This window comes from Ananas comosus, linkage group 7, assembly GCF_001540865.1.
Source record: "Ananas comosus cultivar F153 linkage group 7, ASM154086v1, whole genome shotgun sequence".
NCBI lineage: Eukaryota > Viridiplantae > Streptophyta > Magnoliopsida > Poales > Bromeliaceae > Ananas > Ananas comosus.
The window spans coordinates 7,401,269-7,414,132 of record NC_033627.1 but is presented as its reverse complement, the minus strand read 5'-3'; the positions used below and the strand labels follow the sequence as shown (position 1 = coordinate 7,414,132).

Below are 12,864 nucleotides of genomic sequence, written 5' to 3'. Positions count from 1 at the left end.
GCTTGAAATTAATTTCGAGCCTAAATCTAGGCTCAAGCTCGGCTTGAAATTAATTCGAGCCAAGCTCGAGCGAGCCTAATTTCGAGTCGAGCCGAGCTCGAGCTCTAAACGAGCCGATTGAAATTCTCGACATTATATAATCAATAGTTTAATTTTTATAGAACATTACCTACAATTTGATGCAACATGTCCAATAGTTCAAAATACAAAATAATTGCAAGACATATCAGCTAGGGTGACTGCCTGACCGGGTGAGGGTCAAAGAAAGAGAGAGAGAGAGAGAGAGAGAGAGAGAGAGAGAGGGGAGGGGGGAGGAATTAGGAATTTGAGAATTTGAATGTTATCATGTTTTAGGGTTATGTGCAAAAAATGTGAAGTCTGAAGCAGGAGTGTGTTATGTAAATTTTAGAGTTGGGCTCAAGTTGCCCGTTGTCTTGTTGGGTTTATTTTATGGGCCAACCATAAACTTGCCAAATTATTAAGCACCTATTATTATTAAAATCATATTTTATATTATATATATATATATTTATTCCGGAGCTTTTCGAGTTTTCGAGCTAATTCGAACGAGCGAAGTAATACTTCAAGCTCAGGCTTGAAATGATTTTCGAGCCTTTTATTTTTGTTTAAGCTAGTCTCATTTAATTTCGAGATCGAGGCTCGGAGCGAGTCAAATATCGAGACGAACCGAGTCTGGAAGCCGGCGGCTCGCTCGCGTTTGCCAGCCCTAGCTAGAATGTTCTAATTGTGCGATATTTTGTATTGGACACTTGTGATGTTCCGTAAACAGCGTTGAAAGTTCAATGTGTCATACAATATCTAAGTTTAGCAAAAATGGTAGTCCCGGGTATTTGTTATTGGAACGGTGAATGAGCTTCACCATGTCCAATAACTAACTGACTTAGCCATTTTTTTGGAGAAAAATAAATTAACTACAATTCGCATTAGTTTTTGTGCAAAAATAAATATATACATCAAACTATCAAACATAATCATACAGATCGCCTAAACGCAACAGTATTAATACAACATCACCGCATTCACACACTAAAAGTTACAATTAACGTTCACTACCACAATCTCATATGTATATATAGATAATCCAACAGGAATATCCAATTAAAGCCAGTTTTACAATATATAGAAATATAATATCATGTTTCTCCTGCCTACTTCACACGACCCTGTCGCCTACCACTTGTTCGCGACACGAATCAACACCATATCATCAAAAGGCTTAACATTCAATGGTCCAGATGCTTCGATGCACACCCTCCTAATAACCGTCTCCTCACAGCAGTAGCAGGACACGACAATCTGTCCAGGTAGTAATATGTCTGGTCGTGGAGGATCTGTAAGGGAGCGCTTGATTCTAGGTTAGAATTGATATAGTCAGTTGGCGCACCCTGTATAAACAATATCAACTTGCTCGAGGCTGGTATCAGTGGTACTGGAGTGCGCATTGCAGGGTTCCACTACTCAGCATAGGTGGCTCATTATCGGTTGGATGATGGCCTCGATGGTCTATATACTGGTGCATGGCGTACCGTCGATGTTCACCATAGTTGCGGTCGATGAGGTCAGTGTGTGAAAGGTAGGAAAGTTCTCCAAAATGCTCTCATCTGATCGGCAACTGTGATAGAGGTATTATATCCACCGTTGTTAATATCTGACAGGACATTGTTTGATCGTATATTGATCTCTGACCGATTCGATTTGAATAAACGCACTCAAAAAGATTATACGAACTTATCTTGTATTATATAAAAATAATATAAAAGATATTATATATATTAAATGTATACCATACTCTTCTCGACTGTGCCCAAAACCTGGCTTATACGGAGGGTGGCGCTGTACAGTGTAGAGTATCCACCTCCTGGTGATCGTCATTACCTGCATTGTTAAATAGTGGTAGTGGTATTGATCTCGATTGTCTCTAGGGTCACCACTCTTGCTATATCTACAATATATCTTCCAATGCCTGGATGTTGAGCATGGTATGAGCCGAATCTCATTTTGCTCTGCTCGTGAATTGATGCGTAGGTATGGCAAGATGCTTCGAGGTTTTTAGTGATTTGAGATTTTGACAGTGATAGCTAACTCTCTGTGAGATGTTTTTGTGATATAATTAATTACAATAGCACTCTTCAAGTTTCTATGATAACATGTGAGATTGAAGAATGTTACGCGCGACCAGACTGATGCCTTTAAGTTGAAATAGTAACTTTCCGGTTTTGGTTAATGAGCGGTTGGAATAGAGAAGGGTTCTGGTGGGTATTGGACTCGACATTAGGACTCAATAGCTCATTTTGTCAGTTCACATTCTGGACATGGCACTGACGGATTGTTCTGATATGCACAGTGTAGAGAAAAGGGGTTTGATTGAATTTTCTATATTAATATATGTGGTTTATGGTGGAACAAAGAGGGTGTGTTCCGTGCATTAGGGGACATAATGATGAACTTCAAGATCGCTAGATTCGATGCCCCAGTCGTACTGAACGGAGTGGTGCAATCGTTAGAATTCGACGGACGGCATCTTTAGGAATTACGAAATGATCACTGAGAGGTCAATTTGGCAAAATTGATAAATCGCGAAAAGACCCTATATTTTATGCGCCGTTTATGTATCGATAAGGGCTTTTATGCATTTTCATATGTCGGGGCTACTGTTGGCAACAAGTGTGGGCTTAGGATAACCTCTGGACTGATTGTCCAAGGCCCCAAGCCTTTACGGAGATCGAAAATGCATTTCCGGTGCGTTTGTCAGCGAAATCCGCTGACGGAACGCGTGTTCGATTCAGAATTATTCCGACGGTGCTTCGTGAGCTTTTGCGTAGTCGCTGAGCCTTGTTGGCTGGTCACTTACATCATTTCGAGGGTTCGGAAATGATGGGTGAGCGATGGTGGGTTCCGGTGTTGAAATTGACACTTCCGGGAACCCGGATCAGAACGATTATCCGACAATAATCGTTTCGATGTGAGTTAGTATTGTTGCTCCTTGTACATCCAATTTGATGTGTTTTGGGGCAGCGGGTGACTTGTAGCTCGAGTCGGTGCATTCCGGGACAGTTCGTGGGTCCCGACGGAGTCCTAGTGTGATTATGGGACTTCCGGCTTATTTCGGCAATCGATTTGGGAAACCAATTCTCGTGGGTCTATTTGTGGGGTTATGCTTTTAGGGTTTTTTTAGTTGTGGGTTAGATACTAACCCGGTGGACCCTCCGTAGGTTCGGTTAACGTTCTTTCGCAGTCAGGAGACAGGCACGACATCCTTACAGGTGGGTACTTCGATCCGAAGTAGGTACAGTGGTGCACGCTCGGTGATATCCTTCTATCCCTATTCTCCTGTTATTACTATTGTGTAGTATAGTATATTGAGCCTTGCACCCCTATTGTTTACATCTTACTCTACTCGCTGTTTGTATGATTAGTATCCTGAGTAGGAGTAGTTCTATCTACTTGTGATATCTGTTGACCTAGTTGGTCGGTTGTTGCATTCAGTATCTGTGACCTGATTGGTCAGTTCTTATATCTTGTATCTGTGACCTATTCGGTCGGTTCCGTGACTCCTGTCGTTCGATGACCTTTGAGGTCGGTATACCCTAAAGGGTGGGATTGCCGGCTAGTGCCGACGGATGATTATAGTTTACACAGATCCGTCATTCGACATTATGTGACTTAGTCGGTCGGTTTCGTGACTTTCATTGTCTGATGACCTATACGGTTGGTATACCCTTAGGGGTAGAATTGCCGCTTGTGCTGACAGTTAGTTCTGTATTATACTTGCATATCTTCGATAGAATGTTGAGTGGTTCCATCCTAGTTGACCTGAGCGATCGGTACTCGTGTTTCTTACAGTTCGATGACCTATTGGTCAGTATGCNGAATTTTTTTTATAAATAGTCTTCTTGAAATTTTTATTTACAAAAATAGGCCTCCTTAAAATTTATTTGTAAAAATAGTCTCCAAATCGGCCAGGTCAGCAAGCAGGCATATGCGGTGAATGGTTTACCGCATATATATGCGGTAAACCATTCACCGCATTTGTGGGACCATCAAATACCCCCGTCACGTGTGCTAGGAACGTTAAATACCGACTTTAAATGCGGTGAATAGTTCACCGCTTTTAAAGGCGGTGAACCATTCACCGCCTTTAAGCAGTATACCCTACCCCGCCCGAGCCCCTTTCCTTTCTCTCTCACTCACCCGCGCGCGAGCTTCTCCTCTGTCTCCCGCACGCTCCCTCACTCCTCTCTACCTCACTCACTCTGACCCGAGTCCGACACCGCCGTCGCTGCCGACGCCGCCGTTGCTGCCGCCGGCGTCGTCGCTGCCGCCGGCGTCGTCGCTGCCGCCGGCGCCAGGCCCGAGCTCCTGTGTCTCCCGAGCTTCTCCTCTCTGTCTCTCGCACGCTCCTTCACTCCTCTCTATCTCACTCACTTCGACCCGAGTCCGACGCCGCCGCCGCCGCTGCCGTCGCCGGCGCCGTCTGTACTGCTTTTGCCGTGCCTTCTCTCCTCAGCATTGCAAGGACATTGTTCCATTAGGTTAGTGGTGAGAGGTTTGAGAAAAATCTAATTATTTTTGAAATAGAGCTGATTGTTTCTAAATGATTGTGTTATTTTACAGTATTTTGTCTATATTTTGTGGTATGTACACTTTTAGCTCACATTTTAAACCCTAGGTTAGTGGTAGAGCCCTCAGATGTATTATTGATTTAATTCGAACTCTCAGATGTAGATCGATACCAACAAATGATGCTCCGTAAGTTATTAGTGTTTCTAGGGGAAGTGAAGTACTTTGGGTGAGTTTAGCAGCTTATTTGCAGTATCAATTCAGCACTTTAATTTGGTATGATTATGTTTATTTACAAATTTTATATTTTGTTTAAGTTAGGATGACGCGTAGTAATGTGGCTATAGTTGTTCATTGGAATGGAGAAATATTGATGCACGATAACAATCCAAAGTACATTGCCGGTTGTAAGAAATTAAGTGGTATTCCAGTGGATATTACATTTATAGAATTCGAGAGAAAAATATATAGATTAACTGATACTCCGAGGGATGAGTATCGTCTAATTATCAAAGTCCGATATTCGACCGAGATGAATCAATTCGATGTTGTTGAAGTTACGGACGATGACTCACTGTGTGGTGTGATGACATTGTCGGAAAACCCTCCGTGTTTGATAATTTTCGTTGAAAATAGATAATTTTATCTCAGGGGTATTATTCTAGAATGTTTAAATAGTGACTTTAATGTTGATGTATTGTCCCCTAGCCCCGAAAGAGAACCTTTTCGTGCTGATATCGGAGGAGGAGCAAATGCACCTAGGTTAGTATTGCAAAATATGAATTTTGTATAATTATTTAAATATAACAAATATTTATATTGCCTTCTTCTATCAATTGTAGGGAGTACGAATTTTCAAATATAGTTGTTGGTGATCCTCCTCCCCTCCCACGTACTATTCATCATGCCACGACTTCTAGTTCTCATGCCCCACTGGGTAGAGAGCAAGGCATCTCATGTGAAGAAGGGATAGAATACGCTAGAATTAATTTAATCATTCACTATTTTATTTAGTTAAAAAGTGGTTAATTATGAAATAATTGCAAATTTCATAACTCTCATGATGTGCATGACTTTGGATCGTATCCATTGGGAACCGAAAATGACGGTATAGGAAATCGAGCGATAGTGCAATAAGAAGTAGCTGAAGACGGTTACGCTACTGATCATGAGGGTGTTGAACATGAACCTTCAAATTTGGCCGTAAATGAGAACATTGTGGCAGAAGGTCATCACTATGATGCAGATCATGATGGCGGACTGGGGGTTCTCGTAGATATCATATATACTGAGGGTGATGATCCAATTGTCAATAATGAATATGTTGACGATCCAGATAAAGGTGCAGAGTTCATAGATTATCCAGAGCAATTTGTGGAAGATGACGATTGGATTGACCAGTATGTAGTCGATAACGGTGAATTTGATCGTCCTCAGATTGAACAGCCCCCTCCTACCATTGATGACTTATGGGTTGGTCGGGTATTTCGTGATAAAGCAAGTTTGTTACACACTCTTGGGGAATGACATATTGCTCACAACATGCAAATGAAAGTAATAAAGTTGACGACAAAGGCGTATACAGTTAAATGCATGGTAGATTCATGTCCTTGAAAATTACATGCATCGATACCAAAGGGTGTGAGTTCTTTTAGAGTTAAAACATACGCCGGGCAACATACATGTTTAGTGTCGGTGCTTAACACTGCACATCGAAGCTGTACTTCATCTCTTATATGTCGACATATTTCTCCCATCATTGAAGGTAAAGCTTACAATGACNAGTGGATATTACATTTACAGAATTCGAGAGAAAAATATATAGATTGACCGATACTTCGAGAGATGAGTATCGTCTAATTATTAAAGTCCGATATTTGACCGGGATGAATCAATTCGATATAGTTGAAGTTACGAATGATGACTCACTGTGTGGTGCGATGGCATTGTCGGGAAACCCTCCGTGTTTGATAATTTTCGTTGAAAAAGAGATAGTTTTTTCTCAGGGATATTATTCTAGGATGTTAAACAGTGACTTTAATATGGATGTATTATCCCCTGGCCCCGAAAGAGAATCTTTTCATGCTGATATTGGAGGAGTTAATGCACCTAGGTTAGTATTGCAAAATTTAACTTTTGTATACAGATTTTATTAATATTAAAATATTTATATTGCCTTCTCCCATCAATTGTAGGGAGTACGATTTTTCAAATGTAGTTGTTGGTGATCCTCCTCCCCTCCCACGTACTATTCATCATGCCACGGGTTTTAGTTCTCATGCCCCACTGGGTAGAGAGCAAGGCGTCTCATGTGAAGAAGGGTTAGAATACGCTACAATTAATTTAATCATTCACTGTTTTATTTGGTTAGAAAGTGATTAACTACGAAATAATTGCAGATTTCATACCTCTCATGATGTGCATGACTTTGGATCGTATCCATTGGGAACCGAAAATGACGGTATAGGAAATCGGGCGGAAGTGCAACAAGAAGTAGCTGAAGACCGTTACACTACTGATCATGAGGGTGTTGGACATGAATCTTCAAATTTGGCCGTAAATGAGAACATTGTGGCAGAAGTTCATCATTATGATGCAGATCATGATGGTGGACTGGGTGTTCTCGCAGATATCATATATACTGAGGGTGATGATCCAATTGTCAATAATGAATATGTTGATGATCCAGATGAAGGTGCAGAGTACATAGATCATCCAGACCAATTTGTAGAAGATGATGATTGGATTGACCAGTATGTGGCTGATAACGATGTGCATGATCGTCCGCAGATTGAACAGCCCCCTCCTACTATTGATGACTTATGGGTTGGTCGGGTATTTCCTGATAAAGCAAGTTTATTGCACACTCTGGGGGAATGGCATATTGCTCACAACGTGCAAATGAAAGTAATAAAGTCGACGACAAAGGCGTATACAGTTAAATGCATGGTAGATTCATGTCCTTGGAGATTACATGCATCGGTACCAAAGGATGTGAGTTATTTTAGAGTTAAAAAATACTCCGGGCAACATACATGTTTAGTGCCGGTGCTTAACACTGTACATCGAAACTGTACTTCATCTCTTATATGTCGACATATTCTCCCATCATTGAGGGTAAAGCTTACTTTGACACCGGCGGAAATTAAAGAAAAGGTGCGTAATGAATTGCATGTAGACATACCTTATTCGAAAGCGTGGCAGGCTAGAAGTAAAGCACTACAGATCATTTATGGTGGTTGGGAGGAGTCATACACCGATCTTGGTCGCTTCCTATCTATACTACAGCGCGTGAATCCCGGGACTCAATGGCGTCTTGATCCTAAAATCCTGCCAAATGGTGTTAGGCAGTTTGGGCGAGTATTTTGGGCCTTCGGGCCGTCAATTAATGGGTTTTCTTATTGTCGACCATTGTTGAGCATTGATGGAACCCATATGTATGGAAAGTATCAAGGGCATGCGTTGATTGCGACGGGTGTAGATGCTAATAATGGGTTATACCCATTGGCGTTTGCTATTTGTGAGGGAGAAAATGCGGCTAGTTGGCGTTGGTTTTTACGACATCTAAAGGTTTTAGTGACACGTGATCGATCTATTTGTTTAATTTCAGACCGCTTTCCTGGGTTAAAGGAGATTGTTGCGGAGGAGTTTCCGAGAAGCGAGGGACATGCTCACCGTTGGTGCCTCCGCCATATGCAGGCTAATATGAAAAAAGCCGGTTTTAAAAATGAAACAGTGCTCAATAAATTTTATACGGGCATAGGATGTGCTGCAGCTGCAAAAGAATATTATGAGCATAAGGATCAGTTGAAAGAAATGGATCCAGCGGCATGGCTTTGGGTGCACGAGCTCCAAGGGGAAAGGGAATATTGGGCGAGAGCATTTGATGGTGGACGGCGTTTTGGGACAATGACGACAAATCGGTCGGAGAGTTTAAATGGAGTGCTTAAGGGTGTACGTGGTTTACCTATCACAGCATTTGTGGCCGCTACATTTTATAAGGTGAACAATTATTTTGTTAAGCGCCGTGATAAAGGTGAGACATACACTACAGTATTGACACCAAAACAGGAGGCGTTAATTAAGAGTTATATGATAATCGCAAGAGGACACCGTGTGGATCGTTACGGAGTAAACGAGTTTTAAATTACTACCGGAAATGGACAATTTGAGGTGGTTCTTGACGGGAGAAGCTCGAGTTGTTCATGCTATGAGTTTGAGCTCACTAGGTTGCCATGCTCACATTTTCTAGCTGTATGCAGTAATGGTCAAATGAACATTGACTACTATAATCTGTGTTCTGAATGGTATACATGTGAGAATTACCATCGTGCTTACTTCCCGTAATTTCACCCTGTCCCAGACAAAAGAAGCTGGCCACGCCCTCAAGGACCACCGCTGGCACCACCACCAATTAGGAGAAAGAAAGGTGGTCCGAGATCAACTCGTATTCGAAATGCCATGGACGAGAGAGAAGGAATGCGAAGAACTATGTGCACTATTTGTAAACAACAGGGACATTATAGGATTACATGTCCAAATAATCAAGATAGAACAAATGAAGGCCGTAGACGTAGAGCTTTAGGTTGGTGACTTATGTTTGACTATCTACAGTATTTTTATTTCTATATTTATCTTTTAACGTTCAATTAATAGTCACTAATTTGTATATTTTATTTTGCAGATGGACATTCAAGAGGATCCCGGGCCAATTGATCTATTAGTTCTATCAGACCAGGATAGGCATCGGTCGAGCTATGTGCGATCAGAGGTATGTTAAGTTATGCATTTACAAAAACGTTTATTTAGGGTAATACTTAAAAGGAAAATTTACTAAAAAGTGAATAAACTTTACAGAGGTACACGCCAATTCAATTTACGGAGCATGGCCGTAAACTGAACACATGGACGGTCGAGCATCCGGGAGTGATAGAGCACTTACGACATGCTGGCTTTTTCTACGTCTCCCGCCTCAGACGAGTACAGCTAGATCAGGCTCTGTTAGGGGCGTTGATAGAGCGATGGAAGCGCGAGACGCAGACATTCCACCTACGTCACGGAGAGATGACGGTTACGCTACGTGACATGGCCATTATAGCTGGACTACGAGTGGATGGGGAGCCTGTTACAGGACGTGTTTCATTTGATTTGTTGCATACATGTGAGCTCCTTCTTGGGATACAGCCAGGCGATGTCGTCGCCAGCCAGATCCGCTTGGAGTGGTTGTTTTAGCATTTCCGGCATATTCCTTTGGATGCTCCGGCGGCCGTGGTTGCAGCATCTGCACGAGCATACATTTTATTTCAAATTGGATGCAGTTTGTTTTCTAACCCCACTGGATATCGTGTTCACCTCAAGTGGCTAGCGCTACTTGAGGATTTTGACTTCTGTGGAGGCCTACCTTGGGGCGCAGCTACCTTAGCCCATCTCTATCGGGCTAAGGGAATGCCTCTATGAAAGGAAAGGCCGAGTGTTGTGCTTTTGGTACTCTACTACAGGTCAAATCACTAGAACTTAGTTTTTTTTAGTAATAACTTGTAATTTGCAAATTGGTTTCTTTTACTAATTTTATAGTTAACTTTTTTGTTTTTAGATATGGGCATGGGACCATATACATATTGGACGTCCCGATCGAGTTGGAGCTCTATCGGATCTGCATGATTGTCCATTGGGTTGTCGGTATGCTATGTATTTAAAATATAATATAATAAAATAATAAATTTTGATAAATAATTTAATATACTATTAATCACTTCTGCAGGTGGAACATGGGATTGCGATTTCGTGGAAATGTCAGGGCGACCGATATTGAGTTTTATCGCGATGAGCTAGATCAGCAAAGAGAGTCACAAGTACTTATAGATTTCATAAATTAAATACATGCATAAACATTATAAAATCTTACATTCATTTTTTTTAATACACTTGTACAGGTTACATGGATGCCCTATACGGAGGATGTTTTGATCGGTCTTCCTGCATTTTGTCTTGAGGGCTCAGCAATCTGGCGTTCGAGAACTAGTTTGATATGCTATCATATTGTCGAGCTACATTTACCTGATAGAGTTCTGCGTCAGTTTGGATTGCTGCAGCATATACCGGATCCTGTAGAAGCTATACAGAGGATCACCTCGCAGGGTAGATCAGGCGAGGACTGGGCAGCATTTCATGCTCCATATATTCAGCGTTGGGCAGATCGTCTTGAGCATATTGCGGAGCAGAGTCCTTTCGTCGATCCAGATCCGATACGAGCTACCTCTGTATACATGCAGTGGTATTGGGGGATCACACGGAGGTGGATTTCTCGTCCTGTACAGCGGCCTCCACTTACTTTTCTGCCGCGTGGGAATGTCGAGCGACGATTGGTAAGATTATTTTATTTTATAGTTTATTTTAATATAAGGATATTCATTATATATAATCATATATGTTTATACAGGTGTATGCTATCCGGCATGCTGTTAGCGGTATCGGTCATTTGATGGATGATCCTCCGGAGCCCACTAGAATGATCGATGCTCTAGCACATGTAAGGTGGGATCTCGAGAGCGTGTTAGAGAGCCTTCCGACATTACCCGTGACAGGACATTCGGATGTTTCTTCTCCGACATTTGGTGCTCACGGTGATATTCCCTCCACCTCTACACCTGCATATGATTTCGGTGATATTCCCTCCACGTCCGCGCCTACATATGGTTTCGATGATATTCCCTCCACCTCGATGCCTGCGTATGATTTTCCATCGACATCTGTCCCAATTCATCCATCTGATGTCCCTTCGACTTCTGATGTCCCTTCGACATCGGAAGTGCAGTTTGATATTCCGTCGGCGTCCATCCCTCCATTTGAGATTCCATCTACGTCAGAGGTATTATATTTTGATATTTCATTCACGTCTATCCATCTTTCTAACGTTTCATCCACGTTGCAGGTTCGTCGCGATGATATTGTATATCAACGTAGGCGACGACGACGAGGTCATATTGGGACGCAGGAAGGGATACTACCATCAGCTGTTGAGCAAGGGATGGAGCAGATTGTCGAGGGCATCGCCATCGAGCATATTGATGAGATGCATGTCATTGAGCCCGTGCAGCCTGAGATGGAGCATGACATACATATTCGAGGACGGAGTCGAGGACGCGGTCGTGGACGCGGACGTGGACGTGGCAGGGGACGAGGGCGAGAGCATAGGAGGGGGATGGAGGGGACTTGATGTTTTTTATCATTTTTGAGATTATTATGTATATTTGATATTCAGATCTTTCTATATTGATTTTGTAGTATTATCTAAATTTATCCATATTGAAATGTCTTGATATTGGTATAGCTCATTTTATCTGCTTAAAGGGTGGTTGAAGTTGGTATAGATGATTTTATGTAATTATTTCTGTAATTGAAATGCTTGAAAACATTGCTTTTTTGTATAATGTGAGAATTTTGCATAGTTGCTGCTGTTTTGCTGCAGTACAGCTTGAAAGCGGTGAATGGTTTACCGCATTTAAATACGGTGAATGGTTCACCGCTTTTAAATGCGGTGAGCTATTCACCGCATTTATAAGCGGTGAATAGTTCACCGCTTTTAATGAAAACTTTGGCAAAGCTTGGTACACCATGAAGGCGGTGAATGGTTCACCGCCTTCATAGGATTTTTAAATCCTCATGAAAGCGGTGAACCATTTACCGCTTGCACATGAATGCGTAAATGGTTCACCGCTTTTAAAGTATCCCGCCACCTCACCGCCTACATGGTAGTTTTGAGCCTATTTTTATAAATTCAAATTTCAGAAGCCTATTTTTAAAATAAAAGTGTTGAAGGAGACTAGTTGGGTAAAAACTCCACTATAGTTGATATTCTAGCATGCTTTTAGTTCTTCGTTACAGTAGCGGTAGTTGTGCTTTCATTTATATATATCTCATTCATTCATTATCGTTGCTACTGTATTTCACTTACCTATACTGTTGTTTATCTTCCTGATCCGGTGGTACTCCTCGCCTTCGTCGGCTTGCGGTACACACTGGGAGGGGAGACATGTTTACATGTTCTCACCTCCCCTACCATTTTTCAGGTATCGCGGGCGATGAGGTTGGGACGAGACGTGAGATATGCGGATAGCTGTCGATAGAGCATCCGACCCGATTTGTGTAGTTAGTTACTACCTTCGTTATTTCTGTTGGTATAGCATAGACATCTATATGGTTCAGTTTTATTATCACATGCGAATATTTGAGATTTCAGTTGTTTTATGGATATAATAACGCTTTTGGATTTCTATGAAATAG

General features: G+C 41.8%; 1 protein-coding gene across 1 annotated transcript; it reads left to right on the top strand.

The window, feature by feature from the left end:
• LOC109712830 lies at positions 9,987-11,797 on the top strand. Its single transcript, XM_020236597.1, has 6 exons — positions 9,987-10,079; positions 10,175-10,260; positions 10,343-10,433; positions 10,515-10,946; positions 11,021-11,449; positions 11,513-11,797. Exons 1-6 carry the CDS (start codon positions 10,035-10,037, stop codon positions 11,795-11,797), a joined length of 1,368 nt encoding a protein of 455 aa, XP_020092186.1. The 5' UTR covers positions 9,987-10,034.

Bases quoted from the DNA above. Each gene is read 5' to 3' on its own strand.
- LOC109712830 (XM_020236597.1), top strand. From the start codon at position 10,035: ATGAAAGGAAAGGCCGAGTGTTGTGCTTTTGGTACTCTACTACAG. The intron at 10,261-10,342 runs GTATGCTATGTA...TCACTTCTGCAG, and splicing joins GATTGTCCATTGGGTTGTCG to GTGGAACATGGGATTGCGAT. The intron at 10,947-11,020 runs GTAAGATTATTT...ATGTTTATACAG, and splicing joins GGAATGTCGAGCGACGATTG to GTGTATGCTATCCGGCATGC.